The 22994-nt window shown below is 44.3% G+C and overlaps 1 protein-coding gene across 1 annotated transcript in view; it reads left to right on the top strand.

The window, feature by feature from the left end:
- The window catches only part of TDO2 (tryptophan 2,3-dioxygenase), a 28125-nt gene extending 5220 nt beyond the window's left edge, over nt 1-22905 (top strand). The window contains exons 4-12 of the mRNA XM_070757304.1: nt 348-418; nt 953-1080; nt 3486-3672; nt 4000-4107; nt 11159-11270; nt 11808-11865; nt 18908-18987; nt 19731-19821; nt 22381-22905. Of these exons, the coding sequence (XP_070613405.1) occupies nt 348-418; nt 953-1080; nt 3486-3672; nt 4000-4107; nt 11159-11270; nt 11808-11865; nt 18908-18987; nt 19731-19821; nt 22381-22534 (989 nt within the window). The 3' untranslated portion in view covers nt 22535-22905. The remainder of the gene's footprint in view (nt 1-347; nt 419-952; nt 1081-3485; nt 3673-3999; nt 4108-11158; nt 11271-11807; nt 11866-18907; nt 18988-19730; nt 19822-22380) is intronic.
- Nucleotides 22906-22994: the final 89 nt, after the last annotated feature.

Genomic DNA, 22994 nt, shown 5'->3' with positions numbered 1-22994 from the left:
GCTATATCATAGCTGAAAAGGCTGATGAATAACATTTGAATTGTCTTCAAATTTGGAAAAATCCCTAGATTTCTTAAAACCAATAAAGTTAAGATTTGTATAGGCAATCTTTCTAACTTATGCCAAAACTGCTAACTTTGCAGAATGCAGAATATATATGCAATTCATAATAAAGTGCAAGTAAACTGAAATTAATTAATTACTATTATTAATTCAGTTATTACTTATAATTCAGGTATTTATTGTGTTTATTATTCTAGTTTGTGATTTTAAAGCATGTTAATGGATACAAATCAGATTCTATTATATATAAAATTATATATAAAAGATGTTTCTTTCAACTTTAGCTTATGAATTATGGTTCAAGCAGATTCTGTGGGAATTGGATTCTGTTCGAGTGATATTTCAGAATGGTCATGTAAGTAGAATAGAACTATTTTATTTTTATTTAAATGTATTTAAATTTATCTTTGGATTCTAATACTTATAAAAAACAATTTGAAATTCAACTTGTGAAATTTGGATATTTTGAACATTTACAATAATCACCATTTTTTGGTGATTTTAAAATTTATGACTGAAGAGCACAATTAAAATTCTTCAGACTGCAGTGCTATGCACTTTTACCAGAGAGAAAATCTTATTATTTGGAGGAAAATCCCACTGTACTCACCTATGTATTCTGACAAAGAAAGAAGGACATGATCTCATCAGGCAACAAATGAAAATATGGAAATATTAAAATTGTGCCTGGAGGCTGTGAGGGACCAATGGATGGTGGATGGGGCAAAACAAACCTAGATTAAACCCTAGTAAGGTGGGCTATTTGTAAATGTTATCAAATCACTGTCACAATTCAAATAGTCTATTATGGTTTATTATTTTATGTTATTGTTATTTTTCTGCTTTATCAGCCAAGTCATAATAATATTTTTTATATGTACAAACTAAGGTGAGAGATGAAAGGAACATGCTGAAGGTGGTTACTCGAATACAGAGAATTTCAATAATCCTTAAATTGCTTGTGGAACAATTTTCCGTCCTAGAAACAATGACAGCTCTGGACTTCTTTGACTTTAGGTACAAACATTTCAGGTTTTTGATTCATTTATATGTGCAGCTATGAAATTTTCAATGGTCTTAAAATGAATTTATAGGAAACAAAATAGTGATAAAAAATATTTGTAACTCAGGATTGAAATGAGGAGTTGCTGGTGTTCTCTGAGCTTGGTTGTTTTCTTGTTTATATTACAGTGGCTTACCCTGTCAGTGTTGGTGGAAATGGTCTTGGAGGTTCTTTGTTTGGGCTGTTCACTGTTAGCTTATTTGGCAGTTCCTTAATTGGGGTATTGTATACTTCTTGATTGTTAATCTATAGTCATCTGGGTGTTCATTGCTGATGGGGAGTTGTTCCCTTTTTGGCTTGTTGATTGTCTCTTTTGCACAATATTTGGTTAGGACAGGATCTCCCAAACTGGTAGCGACCTACTAGTGATGTCATGGATCCAATTTGGTCAGTGCCAGTCTGTGCGTGCCACCACCTTTTTTTGAGTGGCTTATCCTCCGATAATTTTTTTAAAAAAATTGAGAACTTTTCCCTGTTTGGACTGCTTCTCCTCTTTTGATGCTTGAAAAAGGGCCTGCTGCCTGCTTCCAGGTTAATATTGACCTTTATTTCTTCACCTGAAGCACAGCTGATCAGTTCCTCAGTTGTGCTTTGGGCCGATTCCAGCTACTGAACATGCCTGGAAGCAAAATTGGATGAGGGGCATTGTCGTGATGCAAACCAGTGGCAAACCGGAACCCACTCCTGGTATTTAGATATTGTTTATGTTTCTAATTTGCCAGAGTGCCAGTCTTCCAGAAAGGAACTCCTAACAAGCTAACAGTAAACAACCCAACCAAAGTACCTCCAAGACCACTCCCACCAACACTGACAGGGCAACCAGTAGAATATAAAATAAGAGAGCAAACTCCACTCCTGCTAGAACTGCAAGGAAACAACTAAACTCAGCGAGCACCAAGGACGCCTCACAAAATAATTAGTATATTTCTATCAGGATTTGTAGTGATAATAGTAATGTATGAGCATTTCACAGAATTGAAGAATAGAAGTCTTTATCCTGACAGGATTAGAAATTTAGAATACAAAAAAGGAAAAATTACAAAGGAGAGAACAATAAATGTAGGAGAAACCAGTAAAGAACTTCAAACTACATACAGTGGTACGTACCTCTACTTACAAATTTAATTCATTCCGTGACCAGGTTAAGTAGAAAAGTATGTAAGAAGAAGCAATTTTTCCCATAGGAATCAATATAAAAGCAAATAATGTGTGCGATTGGGGAAAGCACAAGGGAGGCCCTGTTTCCTCCCAGGAGATTCTACAGAGGCCCCACAGAGGCTTCTCCCTGCCTTTTCCGGTTACAGTTTTGGAGGCTCGGGTTTGTAAATGGAAGATGGTTCATGAGAAGAGGCAAAAAAATCTTGAACACCTGGTTCTTATTTAGAAATGCTCATACATAGAAGTGTTCTTAGGTAGTTGGGCTTAACTGCAGGTTTAACTGGCAAATCTGGAGTAAACAAAATAGATGTAATATTACTGGATGGCATCCAAGGTACACATTACCATACTTTTAAAATGGCTAGATCTCACAAGACCATCAACTTACAGTACATGAGGTTTTAATATTCCTGCATGGAATCATTGAAATTTCACAAATTTACTAATCTAAAATTTCAGAATTTGTTTAAATGGTAGATTTTAATTTTTTTTATTTTTGGTGAGGACAGAAGATTGTTCAATGCTGTTCAAAACCTTCTGAAGACAAATCATTCCACTGGTTAATTGTTCTCACTGTTAGGAAGTTTTTGCTTAATTCTAGGTTGCTTTTCCCCTTAATTAGGTTATCTTTATGTCTATGTGATCTTCCTGAATTGGTCAACTTTTGTAGTACATCCCGCTACTTAAGAATTAGGCTAGAAATTTCACATTAGATGTGCATGACCTTTTTCAAGTCCTTTAGAAAAAATATGAATGGAGTATTTCTATCCTTATTCGGATGTTTTGGATGGCAATTTGGATGAATTAAAATTTAAAAAGTAAAAATAGTAAGTTTCAACTTAATTTCAGTTTGCATAAACACAATACTGTAACTGGGCACATATATATTTAGAAATAAGCCTTACAATGTTCGAGTCACTTTTGATTAAACATACAAAATGCCAAGGGACTGGGAGGAAGGCACCAAAATTGATCTGATTAAAATCAATGAGACAAGTTATCCAGATTTAACATGAATCTAATTTATTTCCAAGGATATGATGCTACGCCTAAAATTGGGATTCTGTCCACAGTGATTGCTTGAACAAAGATTGGTGATTCAATAACTTCACAATTACTTGATGTAAAAGAATAATGTCACATAATCAAACATGCTTTTTATGCAAATAATAAATTACAGCTCTTTCTCCTATTTTTAAAGAGATTATTTGAGTCCAGCTTCAGGATTTCAGAGCTTACAGTTTCGATTATTGGAAAATAAGATTGGTGTCCCTCAAAGTTTGAGAGTTCCATATAACAGAAGGCACTATCGGGATAACTTCAAGGGAAAGGAATATGAATTATTGCTTAAATCAGAACAAGAGCCAACACTACTGCAGCTAGTCAAAGTATGATTTTTCTCATTTACTACTTAACTAGTCATGCAGAGTTGTGATCATAAAAGGGCTCATCCACTCTTGAGATTTGTTCACAGCTTTTTCTTTTTAAAAATCAGCTTAATTGAATTTTGCCACACTGGAAAAGATATTGATAAAATATAAGGAATTAAAAACTGGGTGGATGTTTGGGTGGGACATGGGAGGGAAGGCTGCTACTCCTATTATCTTCTTTATCAATGCTATATTTTGTTATGGTAGTTATTAAACACTAGCTTGCTAATTCACACTTTGTAACTGGTTAAATCAGTTGACATTTACTTCCTTGTGTTTTATAAGGCATGGCTGGAAAGAACACCGGGACTTGAACCAGAAGGATTTAATTTCTGGGGAAAATTTGAAGTAAATGTACATAATGGATTAGAACAAGAATACGCAATAGTACAGGTACATATTCCAATTTATCATGTTGTTGTTAGAATAATAAAGTAGCTTTCCAGACGTGGTCAACATTTGTAGTAAAACTTCCTGGTTGCAGTTTTAATAAGAGAGCACATACCCTGTTTCCCCGAAAATAAGTCACCCCTGAAAGTAAGACAAAGGAGAGGTTTTGTAGAATTGCCTAATATAAGGCATCCCCAGAAAGTAAGATGTAGGAGACGTTTCGTTTCACAGCATTCCCAAACAGAACATATATAACACTGCTGTCCATGAATTGCATCCCAAAACACTGCATCAATCAGATTCAAAACACATCCAACACGCGGCTGCGTGTTTGGATGCGTTTTTGCTGCAGCAGGATACAGGATACAATTCACTGGGAAAAAAATAAGACATCCCCTGAAAATAAGACGTAGCACATCTTTGAGAGCAAAAATTAATATAAGACACTGTCTTATTTTCGGGGAAACACGGTACCTATGAATTGTACCTCTATTTCAGTAGTGGGTTCTACTTACCTTTGCTACAGGTTCGGCAACGGGAGCTAACGGGAGCATTTTTTGATGATATCCAGACAGGTGGGTGAAGCCTCCCACCGCCACTACCAGTTCACTGTACCAAGTTGAACCGGTAGCAACATACCACTGCTCCATATATGTGTGAATATCCATGTTAATTAGTTTAAGCTTGCTGAGGCATTTATTTATGCATGGGCTATGATTGCTTTTGTTGAAATAATGAAAACAGAATTGCAATGAAGGTTTGGCCTTTTGGATATGGCGTGCAATGTTGCAACATTTATATAAGAGGGATAAGTCTTATATCATGATTGCACAATCATGGCACTGATGTTATTATTTTGCCCTCCTTGACCAGCCTGCAGATGCTACTGGTGGGGGATAACAATTATCTTATGACAACCCTGCATGAACATCTTCTCAAATAGTTCAGTTCTCAAATATTGGTGTGCTGTATATGAGGAGGATTTATTGCAGAAGAGACGGAGTAATGACACGGACACCAGAGCTGGATTTAAAACTGGGTCATTTTTATTAAAATAAATTAGCATAATTTATTCAACTAAATTAGCATAAATTAACATATTTAAATATGACCCAAACAATGGACCTGCAGGGTCAAACAATTGCTTCCGGGGCGGAAATGACGTAGCAATCAACATTCCTGGGCAACTATGGGCGTAGCTCGATGCTAGTCCAGGTGATGGACCACTCCCTCACCTGAGACTCTGCCATGCACTTGCATGAGGGGGGTCCCGCCGGCTAACCCCTACCCGGGGGCTTCAAGGTGCGGGACCCAAAGACAGGTTCCCCACAACTGCTCAGGTAGCACCCCACCATGAGCTTGGAGAGAACCTGTCAATCATCCCCAAAGATGCCCAAGGGAGAACGCGCAGTTGCTAAACCACCACCCAGTTTTCCGCCCCTAACCTGCCACGGAGCAGGGGTCAGATCTCTATCTTGGCCCCCCGACTCCCCCCTCTAACTGCGCCAGCTCACGCAGAGACACTGCAGGTCCTGTAGGAAAAATGGTGTTCCTCAGTTCTGACAGAGGAAGACCAGCAGCCAGGTAAAGCCACAGCTGATCTATGGTGATGCGGGGATGGGCCACAACCACCCCGCCTAACCTTCTGACTACCGTACCCAGGGCCTTAACTCCCCGTCTAACCCGGTGAAGGGCCCTAAGGGAAATGGCGTCCCACCAAGCGATCCCCATGAGGATCTCGACCACACCACTTGCGTGGAGGGCCGCACAGTGCGAAGCCACCGCAGGCTTCGCGAGCCTGGCAGATCTAAAGTCGACCCCCAGGCCCACACAGGTCCTTGCCACCGAGGTGCAAGACCCACCACCTGGGCGCCGCCATGGGATTCAGCCTTCCCAGTACCATCTGGGCGCAGCAATGGGATGCCGCCCTCCCAGCACCAACTGGGCGCAGCAATGGGATGCTGCCCTCCCAGCACACATCCAGGCACAGCAATGAGATGCCGCCCCCGGCACTAACTGGGCGCAGCAATGGGATGCCGCCCTCCCAGCACCAACTGGGCGCAGCAATGGAATGCCGCCCTCCCAGCACACATCCAGGCGCAGCAATGGGATGCCGCCCTCCCAGCCCCAACTGGGCGCAGCAATGGGATGCCGCCCTCCCAGCCCCAACTGGGCGCAGCAATGGGATGCCGCCCTCCCAGCACCAACTGGGCGCAGCAATGGGATGCCGCCCTCCCAGCACACCTCTGAGCGCAACGGTGGGATGCCGCCCCTGGCCACCGACTGGGCGCAGCAATGGGATGCCGCCCTCCCAGCCCAACTGGGCGCAGCAATGGGATGCCGCCCCCCCGACACCACCTGGGCGCAGCAATGGGATGCCGCCCTCCCAGGACCAACTGGGCGCAGCAACGAGATGTTGCCCTCCCAGCACCTCCTGGGCGCAGCAATGGGATGCCGCCCTCCCAGGACCACCTGGGCGCAGCAATGGGATGCCGCCCTCCCAGCAATAGCGGTAGAAACGCCCGTCCCACCGCACACCCTGTCTCCCCAGCCAGACAATCAGGACCCAGCCGCCACGACGGCAGGGTCCCCACCCCCGATGGTAACTTATTGCTGAGTGGTCTCGGAGCGCTCATGACCCCAAGCAACACCGTCGGTCACGTCCTGGTGGGGTTGAATAGAAGGGGACCAAAGGAGGAACCTGGCCTAAGATCTTACCCGGACCCTCAACAGGCCGTTCGTACCCTAAAACAGGCCGTTGACCGCCGGCGAGCGACTTCCCGAATCCTCCGTATCGAGAACGCCATTACCGCACTAGTGGCAGCGCCTCTCGAGAACGAGCGTTCCCTAATGGCGGGATCCATAGTTGGCCTGGCCAAACCCTACACACTAGCACCCACCTAACTGAAGTAATGAGATGGAAGGCACCAAATTGACCTGGCGGCCCGCGATGCGGCCCCGGCCCAACTTTGCGCACTGTCACAATGCGGAAGTCACCATAAAACCATAACCCCGCCCCCGCCTTAAACAAGGCGAAGCCGGCCAACCTGGACCCAATAGTCCTAACCGAAAGGCCACGCTGCCTAAGCTGGACACAAATATGGCCAGGTACACAACTGGGGCAGGCCAGCTATAGGGGTAACCCGTATACTGCCTGCAATCCCAAACAGCTCACCTGCCCGCTGCTAAGCCCCCCAGAGTGCCAGACACTCCCGAGGGTGCCGTAGCCCAGCAAGCCTCTACTCTCCGCTGCCCAGGAGCCCCCCGGCCCCAAAGGTGGACAGGAAAGGCCCCTGGCGACATACGTGCCCGTGGGGCCAGGGTCCGAAACCAGGACAACTGACCAGGGACAAGGCGTCAGCAACCCCGTTATCGAACCCGGGGACATGCCCAGCTAAAAACAATGTGGTCAGGGACAAGGACCTGTGCCCAAAAAATTGGCGGACAAGCCGCATGACCCTGTCCCTCTTGGAGGACAGGGCGTTCACAACATGGACAACCACTAGGCTGTCACACCCAAATGCATAGACTTGCCCCCAAAACTGCTCACCCCAAAGCTCTAGGGCCACTATCAAGGGGAAGAGCTCCCAAAAGGGTCAAATCCTTAACAAAAAAAGAGGCCCTCCATTCTGGAGGCCACGCAGACCAGCACCACTGGTCACCCAACACAACCCAAAGCCACGAGTACATGCAATATCAAAACACAACTGCAATTCAGCTTCCAAAAGAAGCTCTTGCCTCCAAAAGACAACCCATTAAAACGTTCTAAGAACCCCGCCACACGCAGAGGTCAGCCCTGACCCCTGCACATAAGCGGGTATGATGATGGGGCCAACGGAGCCCCCACATCGCAGTATATAACCTCCTAGAAAAACCCTGCCCGGCACCACGACCCGGCGGGCAAAATTAAGTATCCCAGCTAGTTCCCGGAGCTGCCGAAGAGTGACCTTCCTGCAGCCCCAGAACCGTACCAAGGTTATCCCCGATTTTAGTCAACTTGTCCAGGGGCAAACTAGAAGATTGCACCTCTGAGTCCAATTCAATACCAAGGAAGGTAATCCCGGTGGCGGGGCCCTTGGTCCCCGTAGAGGCTAAAGGCACTCCCAACAGAGCGCAAGGGCTTCGAAGACCCGCATCAGAGCAAAGCAGTGCTCTGCACGCGCAGTCCCCACCACCAAGAAAACCCTCAAGGTAGTGAACGCCGAGCCCAGACCGCTGCGCCTCCTGAGCGCCCACTCCAAGAAGGTGCTCGAGCTCTCCAAAAGAGAGCATGAGACGGAGCCACCCATGGGTAAAACACCGTCCACATAAAAACCACCGTTGAAATGGAAGCCCAACAGCTCGAAACCGTCTGGGTGTATGGGGAAGAGCCGGGATGCTGACTTAATGCCGCAGTTATCCATAAGGGCTCCAACCCCACACTGCCTTACCATGGCCACGACCGCATCAAAGGATGCGAGCCGGACTGAACAAAGTTCGTCAGGAACGAAATCCTTCACTGACTCCCTGTTAAGAAAAGACAAGTGGTGAATCAACCTAAATTCAACACCCACCTTTCAGGGGACCACCCCTAATGGGGACACCCCAAGATTCGGGAAGGGCGGCTCCGGGAAGGGCCCAAGGCCCCTCCCCACGGCCACCTCTTATGCCATTCTGGACCGAACAATGCCGTCATGTCCCACAACCAACCTGAGGTTGTCGAACCCAAAGGCTTGCTCAAACCCCCCATGTAAGGGATCCTGAATCCCTTGGAGAAACCTAGCAAGAGAGCGGCCGCTCTCGAGCGAGGGTGGTCGTCCCTCAACCAACCCCCGTGCTGTTGTTGTTGTTGTTTTAAATTAATTGGGCTGGGCCCAGTTTCCCCCCAGTAGGTGGGGTTTGTACCCTGGACCTCCTCCCCTCCTAACCGTCCCCTTTCAGGGGCAGGGGCACATTGAAGCGGCATGGGAACCCCGCCTTCCCGCACGCATGGCTGTACATAGAAAAGGGGGGAAACAAGCCCCTCTGCAGCAAACCCATGACATGCAGCGAACGGGTCCCACACTGTGGTGGCCCCCATGTCCAATCTCCCTGGCCCCGACGGGTAAGCCGTCAAAAGGGGCGGAGGCCCTATGGCCTGCGCTGGCGGGGTCAAACCCCCCGCCCCCGACACACCAGGCCCTGGCAAAAAGCTGCCCCAGGGGCCTGTGCTCCCGCAATAGGAGCCAGCGGGGGGGGGAGCAAACCTGGTTACAGGTGCCCCCCCCCGAAAAACCCCCAAGAAGCTGGGACCGAGTGGCAACAATATTTAAATAATTAATGTTAGACCATAACTGTGCTGAAGTTTGACTATGATTTTACTGAAATAGTAAAGGCTTGGAACAAACTTCCAGCAGACTTGGTAGATGAATCCACAGTAACAGAATTTAAACATGCCTGGGATAAACATATACCCATCCCAAGATAAAATACAGAAAATAGCATAAGGGCAGACTAGAGGGACCAATGGGTCTTTCCTTGCCGTTATATGTCCATGTTTCTATATAAATATATGAAATAACTTCAACCATAATCAGTCTCAGTATTATTATTATTAATATGTCCCTGTGTACACCATGGTTCTTATTTTTACACATGAAGGAACCGGGGCCACCCAGGCCCCAAGAGGGCAGCAAAAGGCCTCTGCCCACACAGGCAGCACAGCAGCAGGAAGCTGCCGCCAAGGGCTCAACTGCCCTCCGTTTTTATTTTATTTCTTATTTTATTTTTTATTGTTTTTCGGGGGCCACGAACGGGGGGGGCGCGCACACGCGAGCCCTCCGCCCGAGCCCCCACGTCCCCAAGGGGGCTACCCAAACGATCCCTCCCCGTAGGAAATAGGGGGGGGCAACAGCCAACGGCACAAGGCCCGGCCGTCCCGCCAGACTCGAAGCCCCCAAACCACTCCACAAGCCTCCGATGAGGCTGTCAAGATGGCGGTCGCAACACGCGGCCGCCTTTTACTGAGCGGGGGGGGGGGTGCTCACGCGGGACTCCATCCCAAGGCCGTTGCTGCCCGCCGATCGAAGAGGGGCAAACCGCCAGCCTCAGATGGGCTGAAGCCTGCTGCCCGCAACGAGCAGCCGTCGCCTCAAGCCTCCGACGAGGCTTCCGAAATGACGGCCGCTCCACGCGGCCGCCGAAAGGCTCCAAGAGCAGACAGCCAAGTGTCTGCTCTTCTGACGTGGCCCGGGCGAACAGGCCGAACCTGGGCCTGCATGCCCTTTTATAGGGCTGGCAAGCCCCGCCCGGCCACGTCAGCAATCAGGCCACCCTGGCCTGACTCTCGGCCGAAGTCTCGCAATCTCGCGAGACTTCAGCCGAGATCCAAGATGGCGGCGGCCATGTGTCCGCGTCGTTCCGACCCTCCTGCAAAAGGCACCTGCTGGTAAGTCTGCTGGTGCTATTTTAGCAAGTTCAGACACTGAACCAAATAATCTGACAAAAACTAAACTCCTTATTTGGACAGTTAAACAAATAAAATACTCAAAATAAATTAATTCAGGAATTATTATATAGTTACAAGCAAATAATTTTAAAGGTTGTATAAGAGAATGTGTTATTAATAAATGTGGTTATCTTGTTATGATATAGGCTGGTTATTTATTTCTGTGCCCAAGTTTGTTTTAAGATAACATCTGTGTACAGAGTCAATAACTTCCACCCATATTTAGGATATTCCATGCTCTTTCTGGTTGGTGCCTTTCAGTGTGTTGAAAGCTACAGTCCTGAGAAAACTAGAGTACCGCATTAGAGAAAGTTCATGATCTATCAATTGATCCAAAAGCAGAGATAGACAAGTCTGCATATGCTTTTGCTATATTTTTTTCTTCCATCCCCTGTACTATTTTTTCAAGCGCTTGTTGTTCCCTATAAAAGCCATACTTTTCTACATATTTTTAATATCTTGCCTGAATTTGCAGATATGGCTACCATACTATATCAATTCCCTGGCTCTTTAATTCTTGGAAATATTCCACATAAATGCAAGTACAAATAAGTAAAATGTTTTTTAAAGAATAATTGTCTTTGAAAGGCTAAAGAAGACTCTGAGGAAAAAGAAGATCAAATGGCAGAACTTCAGAAGCAAAAAGAAGTACTTATGTCATTATTTGATGAAAAACTCCATGAACATCTTTTTAGTAAAGGTAAGCATAGTAAAGGTAAACACAGACTTACAACAATTCATTTAGTGACTGTTCAAACTTACAAAGACACTGAATAAAATATTTTATTATGAATAACTTGTTACCATTTTTCATACTTACAAACATTGCAGCATCCACCCATGGTCACTTGATCAAAATTCAGACCGATTCATAATTATGACAGTTGCAGTGTCCAAAAGATGACCCTCTTTTGTGATCTTCTGACAAGCAAAGTCAATGGGAAAATCAGATTCACTTAACAATTGCTTTAACCTTAGACTGTCTACAGTCGACCTCACCCCATTCCTAAGAGGTCTCTAAGGGACGTGCATAAGCGCACCATCGTCCCTGCTGTCCCCATTCTACTGCCATATTGTTCAAATTTACTTATACCTACTTTGCTTTTGTTTATGTTTATACCATACCTATTATCTTGCACACATTTTGACAAACAAACAATAAATAAATTCATTTAGCAACTGTGGCATGAACTGAATTATAATTTATATATTGTTTTCTACTTTTTAATTTTTGTAGGTGACCGAAGATTGTCGTATAAAGCAATGAAAGGAGCTTTGATGATCTACTTCTACAGGTATGCAAAAGTTAATTGCCTTTGTAAATGGCTTTCCTAGTGTTATTTCTTTACTGAAGCATTTAGTTTTTGTTTTAACATTCTTAACAAACAGTATTAGGATTACTGAGAATAAGAAAATGAGTCCTTGCTTACCAATTATTTGAAGTTACAACACTGAAAAAAATAACTTTATGGTTCATTTACCAACTATTTACAAACTTTGCTGCATCCCTTAGTTACCTGATTACCCCTGCAGCTAATAGATATTGTACTGTCCCTGATTGGTGGTTTTTAATCCCCGCCCACCTTGTTTATTGAAGACAACTTCTAGGTATTTTGCCAAACTTCATGAGTTATCAAAGACTAATTGCTATTCTACAATTTAAGACTTCCTGAACTTATGCCAACTATTAATGACGATTAATTAACAGTTGGCCTTTTACAAGAAGACTGCCTTTAAGTTTGTGTGTGTGTGTGATCTCTACAGCAGTGGGCTATGAGCCGGAACGCTAAATTGCACTTGCCACGGTGGCTCGAAAGTGCTTGCGGGGCCAGCGTGAATTTGCTTCTGCACCTGTGGAGTAGCAAAATCACACACAGAGCTGCGCCTGAGTTTCGGTGAGGCTTTTTTGCTTCCGCACATGCCAAAACATGGGCGCACCTGTGGTTCTGTGCACAATTTTGTTACCTCCACAGGTGCAGAAGCAAAATCACACTGGCCCCGCAAGCACTTACAAGCTGGGGTGGCGAGCGCAATTTAGCATTCCGGCTCATAGCCCACTGCTGGATCTCTACTAAGACAGTAATTAGTAGTCAGTTATTGATTAAAATAAGTTTGAACAAACTATGTGTTTTGCTACATTCTTAGCTGGGACAAAATAGTTGGTATTCTGCCAACAAACACACATGAACACTGATTAACATGGATTAGTTATAGGTCTAAAATGCCCAGCTCCAGCAGCAGTTAGTGTGATGGCAGTTCAGCTGGCTCAGCTGCAAGCCTAGATGGGAGAACCTGCTCCTCCTTCTCAGAGAAACTGCCCAGTAGCTGTGCCAAACAGGTTTGCTGGAGATATGGCAATGTTCCCGGCTTTTCTCAGACAATGTAACCTCTTTATAAGCTTGAGAGCTGAGGATTTTCCCCATGACTTGGATAAAGTTCGTGATAAGCCTGCTTTCTGGCTCTGCAGCTCGTTGGGTGATGCCTTTTTTGGTCCACAACAGCCTGTTTCTGAGTGACTTTCAAGGATATTGTGAGCTGCTGACCGGTACGAGGACCCAGTAAAGACACAAACTACTACAGTGCAATTAAAATATTTGAAGCAAGGCTGGCAACCTCTCCAGTCTTGTATCAGTAAATTCTGGTTGCTCAGCCAGGACTTGGCCTGGAATGAGGCGACTCTCATGGACGCTTTCCAGGGTGGGTGGCTTATCGAAGGAGTTACTTGATGAGTTGGCCCAAGTAGACCTGCCTCTGATGCTGAATGATCTGGTGCAGCTGAGCCTCCTCATTGATGTGAGATTACAGAGGCAGACCTTTTGCTGGCTCCTCCACAAACCCCCTGTGGACTCTGTGTCACATGAGACTCCGCCTTCTTGGGAGGAGCCCATGAAAATTGGTGGAGCCAGGTCTCACCTGTCCAGTGCTGAAAGATAAAGGGCAGATCGGTTGTGCTTCTACTGTGGGGAGCCTGGACACTTCACGGCCTCTTGCCTCCAAAAGTAACTAGGGACATCGACTCCTGAGCTGACACAACTGCAGTTTACTCTGTTGGCCAGCTCCCAATCTAGGGGAGACTCTGGGTTGGGCACACAACAACACTGGGTCACATGCTGTGAACGTCAATCCCAGACCCTGTCATTATCTGATTATGGACATTAAAGTCTTCGTTGCCAACCACTCCCAGGGGATTCCTGCCCATTCCTTGGTGGACTCTGGTGCAATGAGGAACTCATTTTTCCATCCCACTGTGTCCCATGGATCCTCCCATGCTTGTTGAGACCATTGATGGTCAGGTGCTTTTGTTTGGGTTGATTAAGGCTGCCACACAACCCATGCACTTGATCATAGGAAGGCATGAGGCAGCCATCCAATTTTATATGATGGCTGGACTCCATTTCCCAATGATTTTGGGACTGGCTTGGCTTTGGACTCATGACCTACACAGTCCTAGAACTTCATGTCCTTCCCGAGCCTGCAGTGAATGGATCATACATGCCAGGTTTTTGCAGGCCAGGTATAGGTTCCTTGATGGCTGACTTCACAGACATTGCAGTTTTCATTGAAAAGAAGGCAGACCAATTGCCCCCGCATCAGTCCACAAAGGAAATGAATGAAAGACACCATTTAGCACCCAGCATGGACATTTTAAATATACAGTCATGCTGTTCAGACTCACTAACGCTCCTACTATCTTCCTGCACTTTATGAATGACATTTTCCAGAATCTGTTAGACCAGTTTGTGGTGGTCTATCTTAATGAGATCTTAATCTATTCCATGTCCTGGAAGAGTCATTTACAACATCTCAGTTCTGTCCAGTCGGGTCACATTGAGAAATAAAAAGCCACACACACTGTTCAAAATTTGATTATAGATAAAATCTATTGGTAAAATGAGTTCATGCAATAAACTGGTTAATTAAAGGAATTTTCATGCTGGAGGGGCTAATGAGACAAAGATAAGAGAGGCCCTGGCTATGATCCAGAGAGTCATAAATCTCAGTTCTTGATGTGTTTCTGTTAGCTTGACAAAACGTACAGTTCAATGGAACTCAGCAGCTAATGAAACGGGCACGAATAAAAGTCTGTGAAAGCAGAAAGATCTCTCAGCTTTGATTCACCATCCTCTATGATAAATGTTGTTCACCATGCCCCCTCCCCCCCCAGCCTGTCCCTCATATGCTGACAAGTTGTGGCCAAGTGTCCCATAGAACTATTAATGCCAAGAACCCCTTTTCAGGTATTACTGCCTAGCCCACATCCTTCTGACCCTTGCATCTCATAGGGGATCTTGCTCCTCTAATTCCCCATCATCCTCTGACTCACTCAATCCCATAACTGGGGGTACTACAGACTCTGGTGGTTCCTCAGTCTCTAACTCCCCTTCACTGTCACACTCAGACTCAGATGGCAAGAACACTGGCCTGCGTCCATCTCCTAGTCCTCAAAATCTGTGAGCAGCCAAACCAGATGTGGTCCACTCACAACAATCTCCGTCTCGTCTTGCAATGGCTTTGCACCCATCAACACTTCATGAAGCTGAAGAAGTGCCATTTCTATCAAACCACGATCAACTTCCTCAGCCATCACATTTCTCCCAAGGGCATAGTGATGATCTGGAGTAAAATCAAAGCATTGCAGAGTTGGCAACCTCCTCAGAGGGTGAAAGATGTCTAGTGATTCCACAGATTCGCTAATTACTATCAGACATTCATCACTGGCTTTACTACCTTGACTGCACCCCTCACTTGGCTCCTGCAGAAAAATGCCCTGTACCAGTGGGGCCACCCAGAGCAGCAGGCATTCCTGGCCTTAAATTAGACCTTTAAGAAAGAGCCGATCCTGAAGCATCCTGACTTCTACTGTCCATTTGTGGTAGAAGCAGACGTATCAGACATCACGATCGGAGCAGCGCTACTCCAGGCTCACGCAGATGAGTCGTGCAATTACACCATATACCGTATTTTTCGCTCTATAAGACGCACCTGCTGATAAGACGCACCTAGATTTTAGAGGAGGAAAATAGAAAAAAAATATTTTGAGCCAAAAAGGGGAGAGGAAGAGAGGAAGGAGTGAAAGAAGGGAGTGAGGGAGGGAAGAAGGGAGGAAGGGAGGAAGGAAAAGGAAAGCAAGAAATGGAGGGAGGAAAGGAAGGAAGGAAGGAAAGAAAGAAAGAAAGAAAGAAAGAAAGGGGGAAGGGACAGGAACAGAGGAAGGAAGCAAGGAAACTTATGAAAGGGGAGAGTAAGAGAGGAAGGACTGAAGGGAGGGAGGGAAGAAGGTAGGAAGGAGAAAGAAAAGAAGAAATAGAGGAAGGGAAGGTAAAAGAGAGAAAGAAAAAGAGCAAGAAAGAAAGCAAGAAAGAGAGAAAGAAAGAAAATGAAAGAGAAATAAAAATAGAGAGGGGGAATGAAAGAAATGGAATGAGGGAAGGAAGGAGAGAAAGAAAGCAAGAGAAAGAAAAAAGAATGAAAGAGCAAGAGAGCAAGAGAGAAAAAGAAAGAAGGAAAGAAAGAAAGAAAGAAAGAAAGAAAGAAAGAAAGAAAGAAAGAAAGGCAACTTCAAAGAAAGGCTCACTGAGCATCTCTCACTCTCTCTCTCTTTCTATCCCTCTTTCTTTCTTTCTCTTCCTTTCTCTCTCTCCTCTTTCTTTATCTCCTCTCTCTCCCTCCCTCTCTCTTTCTCTCCCCCCTCTCTCCCCCTTTCCCTCTCTCTTTCTCTCTCTCTCTTGCTATCTCTCCCCCCTCTCCCTCTCTCTCCCCCCTCTCCCTCTCTCTTTCTCTCTCTCCCTCTCTTGCTATCTCTCCCCCCTCTCCCACTCTCTTTCTCCCTCTCCCTCTCTTTCTCTCTCTTCCCCTCTCTCTTTCTCTCTCTCCCCCCCTCTTTCTCTCTCTTCTTCTCACTTTCTCTCTCTTGTTTCCTTTCTGTCTGGGCAGATGGCTGCCTTCTGCCTTGGGGCGCGATTCGCCCCCTCTCCTCCGCCGCCGCCGCCTTCTGCCTTGGGGCGCGATCCGCCCCCTCTCCTCCTCCGCCGCTTCCTGCCTTGGGCGAGCAATCCCGGAGTCCGGGACTGTGTGGCTTTGCGCCATGAAGAGGAAACGGCTCCGGCAGCAGGGAAAAGTCGGCCGTTTTATCTTCATGGCGTTAAGCCACCCTGTCCCGGATTGCTCACCCAAGGCAGGGGGCGGCGGAGGAGGAGAGGGGGCGAATCGCGCCCCAAGGCAGAAGGCGGCGGCGGCGGAGGAGGAGAGGGGGCGAATCGCGCCCCAAGGCAGAAGGCAGCGACGTTGGAGAGGGGGCAGATTGCGCCCCAAGGCAGGAGGAGGCAGCAGAGGAGAGGAGGCAGATCGCGCCCAAACGCAGGAGGTGGCAGAGGAGGCGGTTCGGGCGGGCAATAGGGCAGCGTGGAGAAGCCAGGGGCGCATTTGGCCGGAGGCACCGTGGGGAGGCAGGGGCGGCCGCGGCTCCCTTTACTCCTATTGCCACACCTCCCCGCCCCCGCCCACCTCCCCGCGGGCTGGCAGGGGGATGGGGAGCACGCGCCCGTGGAAAAGGGCGCTCGGGTGTATTTGGGGGTGCACGCCTGCTCACGGGCGTAGCTTACGGGGAACGGTGGGCCAGGCAGCAGCTAGCCAGCCAGCCGGCGGGATGGCGCTTCCGAATTCGCAGCCTCCCCCCCCTCCCTGCCTGCATCTTCGCTCCATAAGACGAGGCTGATTTTTCATCCTACTTTGGGAGGAAAAAAACTGCGTCTTATGGAGCGAAAAATACGGTAGGTGAAAGAGCTCCTGGCCATCAAGGCCACATTTGAGACTTGGAGGCAACACCTCAAAGGGGCCAAAGTACAGACAGACCTCAAAGGGGCTCAAAGTACGGACAGACCATAAGAATCTGGAGTTTCTACAAAAAGCGAGGAAACTCAGAGACAGATTCAGTGGTCCTTCTTCTTTACACACTTCTACTTCAAGGTCACCTACATTCCGAGTAGGTGCAACCAACAGGCGGACGCGCTCTCCAGAAAAACGGAATATGTCTATGCCAAGGACCCTCTTTTGCCTTGGACAATTCTGCCCATCGAGTCGTTTGCGGCCATCCATGAACCTGTTGATCTATAGGCACAGATTCGGGAGGCCCAGCAGCAGAACATACGCATTGCACAACAGAAATAAGAACTTGGATCCAATTCTCCCTGGATGTTTTCTGACAGTTTCCTAAGATACAGGGAGAAGCTGTACATACTGCCAGGCCAGCTCCAGGGTCTTATTTTGTCACAGTGCCACAACAACCCTGTGGCAGGACATTTGGGTTTGTTCAAGACACTCAACCTTGTGTCGTGGACTTTCTGGTGGCCTAGACTCCATTACGATGTACAGTCTTATGTGACCTCCTGTGTGTTGTGGTTGGCTCAAGGCCAGCTCCTCTGGTAACAGATTTTGAACCAGATGACCTGGGTCCATTGTACCATCGAAGACCTGTGTGGTTCTCAGAGGGTTGGGATAGTGAGGGGGAAGGAGAGATGGAAGCTGAAGGTGCTGAAGAATAGAGGTAGAGGCCCCTGAAGTGATTCTGGAATCTCCAGTTAGAGCCTCGTGTGGGCTGGATGAGGAGGAGGTGATTAATGATCCCATTCTCAATGTCCAGGTGAGTAGAATTATGGGATGACAGGAGCAGCTGCGCAGATGCAGAAGATCTTAAAGCACAGTTGGGAGTAATTAGGGAATGCTGCAGCAGGCTTAAAAGGTGAGGTTTTGTGGGAGGCTCTTGGTAGGAGTTATCATTCACAGTTAACAGAGAACAAGAAACAGACCTGGAGTTTCATCTCTAAACCAACATATTGCATCTGTGGAAAACAACTCAGTTTTTGGACACTTGTGTTTTGAAAGACTGTAGCTCTTCAACAAAAGAGTGAGTACCTTTGCTGCAGCATGGTTTGGAGGCATTCTTTATAAACCTATTGCACACTGCCCTCCTTTTGGCACCAGAGCACAAGCATCTCTCCTTTGAGCAAGCTCAACTCCATGTGATTAGTGAAATATTTTCCAAACTAACACCCCCCCCCCAATTAGAGCATAAGAAAACAAATGGGAGAAAGCTCCACTAAATATTTACTTTGACCCCGCTTCATTTATTCCTGTTTATGTTTATTTTGAAAGAATATAAATAGGAACAGCAAATTTTGAGCAGCAAATTTGAAGTCTATTTTCTGCTTTCTGCTTATTATTTTTAACTATTAAACTATCTCAAATTGCTTTAACAATTATGTTTATTATTTTCTCTCTTTTTTGCCTTAACACAAACTGATTAATGGGAATTCAATCAACTTTCTTCTATTATTTAAGAGAGGAACCTCGCTTCCAAGTTCCTTTTCAGCTTCTTACTTCTCTTATGGATATCGATGTGCTAATGACTAAATGGAGATGTAAGTTTTCTTTGAATAATCCTTTGATGCAAATAACATTATATTCATTTGACATTGCCATTATAGTCAACATGAAACATATTTTCAAGGTTAACAGTCAAGGATTTTGTAGCAGACTAAATATTTATTCCATCCTATAGTGCCCTACATTTGGGAAAGTTATAGATGAGTACAACTGGCTTATAACCATTAGGCATCTAATGGATTAAATTAGTGTTGGCGAACTTTTTTGACCCAGAGTGCTGAAACCGGAATGCGTGTGTGCATGAGGGAGCTCCAGAAATCAGAACAGCAGTTACCTGGCATGCATGCACATGCCGGGAAGCTGAGCTTCCAATTTCTTCGTCTGGTGTTCCATGTGCGTGCTGAAATCCAAGAGCAATGGGCAATGGCTGGCATGCCTGGAGAGATGGCTCTGCATGCCACTTCTGGCACACGTGCCATAGGTTTGCCATCATGGGTTTAAGTGATAGATACATTTGAAATACCGAGATATTGCTTCTGCCATGAAGTTATCCACATTTAGCAAATCGTTTTATTTTAACCTTACTTCTACTTATCTGGAATGGGGGACAATATCACAAAACTACATTATACAGCAAAAATACCACTATTATATTGCAATAATATATTGTGTAATAAACATATTTCAAGGTTGTGAAACAATTCTCATTTACAACCGTTACCTAATCTTTTCATATCTTAAAATAGAAAATGAACTAAGTGAGTTTTTATATACTTAGATAACCATGTGTGTATGGTACACAGAATGATTGGCAGCAAGGCTGGGACTGGAGGTTCATCAGGCTACCAATATCTACGCTCAACTGTGAGGTAGGTTTAGCAAGTTCAGTTTTTGTTATTTTTAATGAATAGCAAGAGACATACCATATGGATATAAATGTGAAGCAAGAATTATTTGACATCTATGTACAGTCTTGTTAGCAATATCTGCAGAGCAGTTCTCATGTTTTTAAGTTTAAAAGAAAGTTCATATTGATCTTTTTGTAGGAAACCACCACAATATGTTGTGGGTAAAGTGTAAATGTTTGGCTACACAATTATGCTTTCTCCTTGTGGATTTAATTTCCTTTTAAAAATATATACAGGTAGTCCTCAACTTATGATCATTTGTTTAACAATGGTCTAAGGTTACAATGGCCATGGGAAAAGTGACTATGACCTGTAGATGGACTTACAATTGTCATGCACACCCAAACACACACTGATATATGATCACAATTCGGGCACTTAGCAACCAGCTCACAACTTACAACTGTTTGCAGTGTCTTGCAATATTATGATTATGATTTATGATCTTTTTTGCCAATTTCCTGGAAAAAAGTAAATTGGGAAATCTCTGTTCACTTAATGACTGTGATTCACTTAATTATCATCATGTAGTAATAAGTTGAGGACTACATACATATTCATTCCTCAAACACTTTCTACATACGTCTGATTAGGAAGCATACTTACAGGGTACATAGGAAGAAAAAAAAGAATTCATGCTATTAATAGTTAATCATATAGATACAGTAGTGGGTTCCTGCCAGTACAGCTAATTGTGCGCAGCTCTGTGGCTCTGGTGCGCAAGTGCATGTTCGAGCAAAATTTTGCTTCCTGCACATGTGCAGGTAGCAAAATCTCGCACGGGACGCACATGCACATTTTTCAGCAAGTTTTTGCTTCCGCGTTTAATTTTGCATGAACGCATGCTCGCGTGGCATATCCACAGAGCTGCACGCAATTAGCCGTACTGGCAGGTAGCCACTACTCTATAGATAGTTTATTGTAGGCAGTTCTTTGAGCAAATAAATTATTTGCTGATTTAATATGGACAACATCTGTTTGAATGTCATTGGAAATTTAGATCGTGGGATACAGTGGTATTGATAGCCAATAGAAAACTGGCTTTCTTCTTCTAATTTGAGCCTCATGATGTTCATTATTATAGATGTTATTGTCTAATAACATTTGGAAGGCTAAGTCTGGTTGTACACAACTTGCTGTATGAACTACATATTAATGAAAGCACATTTGGATGGTTGTACTTTAGCTGAATTGATGCACTTTTAGATTTTTTTATTAAATACTATTAAAACCAATGAAACCTTCTTAAGCAAGCGGTTTGAGAAATTATGCAATACTCTGCTAGTGGGCTTTCAGTTTGTCAGTTAACTTTGAAACCCCCCCAAGAAGCTTAACTAATGAGTCACCTCAAAAATCATCTCTATTACTAAGAATTACATCTTCAACAGTCACATTCAACCCTTGATTAAACAAAATAAGCATAATTTGGGTGAAGAGAAGGGAGGTTAAGATGCCCTTAAATCTCAATCTCTTTCTCTCTCTCTCTCTCTCTCTCACACACACAGCTAAAATTTACTCCGTGTGTTGTATTTTGTTGTTGTGAGCCACCCCGAGTCTCCAGAGAGGGGCGGCATACAAATCTAATAAATCTTAATCTTAAAAGTCTGAGTTGATATCCTATTTGTTTGTTTCATTAAGCGAAGCAAGAACTTCACTTCAAGAGACACCACTGTTGGCCTTGCTTAAGGCATTCATTGGCCTTAATGCAGACACAGACACATTTATTAGCCTTTACATAGTATTTAATATGTAATATATGAATTACTGTATATTGTCTCTTTTTGCACATAAACTGTATTTCTTATTATGAGAACAAGCAGTCATTTTTAGCTTTAGTCTTTGATTATACAAATCAATTCATAATTGTATAGAGTTGTACAACTGTCCCATAAAAGTATGGTATATTAATTATAGAAAAATGTTAATTCTAATTATACCCAGTCATTTATATAACCCATAATCAAAGAAACAATTTTTGATAAATGATGCATAATAAGATTATCCCCATAGCACAATTATTATCTGCAAGGTGAATGGCTGCTGCAGGGAATGCCGAATGCTCCCCTGGAAAGTTCAATCTAACCCAGCAAGTTGATTGCAACCAACATATTCAATTGTTAATGTTCACCTTAAAGGGACAGATAAAATGGAAATCTTCTGGACAATAGGCTCTTCCCAGAAGAAAAAAATTAAAGATGTTTGCCCTCACAGTGTCCCCTTGCTGCAAACAGTCTCTTGCGGCTCTACTGATATTAGTGAGCATTAGGTAAAAGGCTTCCACACTTGTTCAGAGTTAAGGATATAATTAAAACTATTATCAGAAACATTGGGATCACTAGAAAGCTCATAACATGTTGCTCCCCCCCCTTTGAATTTACAATTCCCAACTTTTAAGCATGGATGCTAGTACATCAAAGTAAAAGCCTTGGGTTGAGTCTAGTGTTTTGGGTTCTGCTTGCTACGGTATTATTTATAAAATACCGTGGAATTTCCATTTTCATTAATATTTTTCTTTTTCAGTGACAGGTATAAAGTATTTGTTGATTTATTCAATCTTTCAACTTACTTGGTGCCAAGAAGCTGGATCCCAAAACTGAATCCAACACTTCATAAATTCCTTTACACAGCAGAATATTGTGACAGTTCATACTTCAGCAGTGATGATTCAGATTAACAGCTTTCCTTACACAAGTATTACAAACGCATGCTTTTGATATAGAGAGCTCCAGTTGGTGATGGTGGCAGAAAAGCCTGGAAGTTGTGTAGTCAACACACCTAGAGGCACTGATTTAAAAAAACTTATACTGTGTAGATTAATAATGTATTTATATATATATATTTACCGGTATGTATTTATGCACAATATACAATGACATAGATTTTAATATATCATTATTTCAATTAAGTAATTATAAAAGAAAATATAGAAATAATCAGCTCAATTTTAAGCTTTACTTTTATCAGTTTTTTCTGATTTATTAGGCTGAACTAAGATATTTTTGATTGCTGCACTAAGTTTATAATAAAGATATGATTTTAGGTTTATTACAGTTTAATTATGTCTTCAACTTTCCTTATGAAAATTTCCTTCTGAAAACAATATAAAAACATTGGGATGCAAAAGGAAGAAAATT

Source organism: Erythrolamprus reginae, chromosome 7 (genome assembly GCF_031021105.1).
Source record: "Erythrolamprus reginae isolate rEryReg1 chromosome 7, rEryReg1.hap1, whole genome shotgun sequence".
NCBI classification, from domain to species: Eukaryota; Metazoa; Chordata; class Lepidosauria; order Squamata; family Dipsadidae; genus Erythrolamprus; species Erythrolamprus reginae.
Note: the sequence above shows the minus strand (reverse complement) of the source record. Positions and strands in the feature narration are given on the sequence as shown.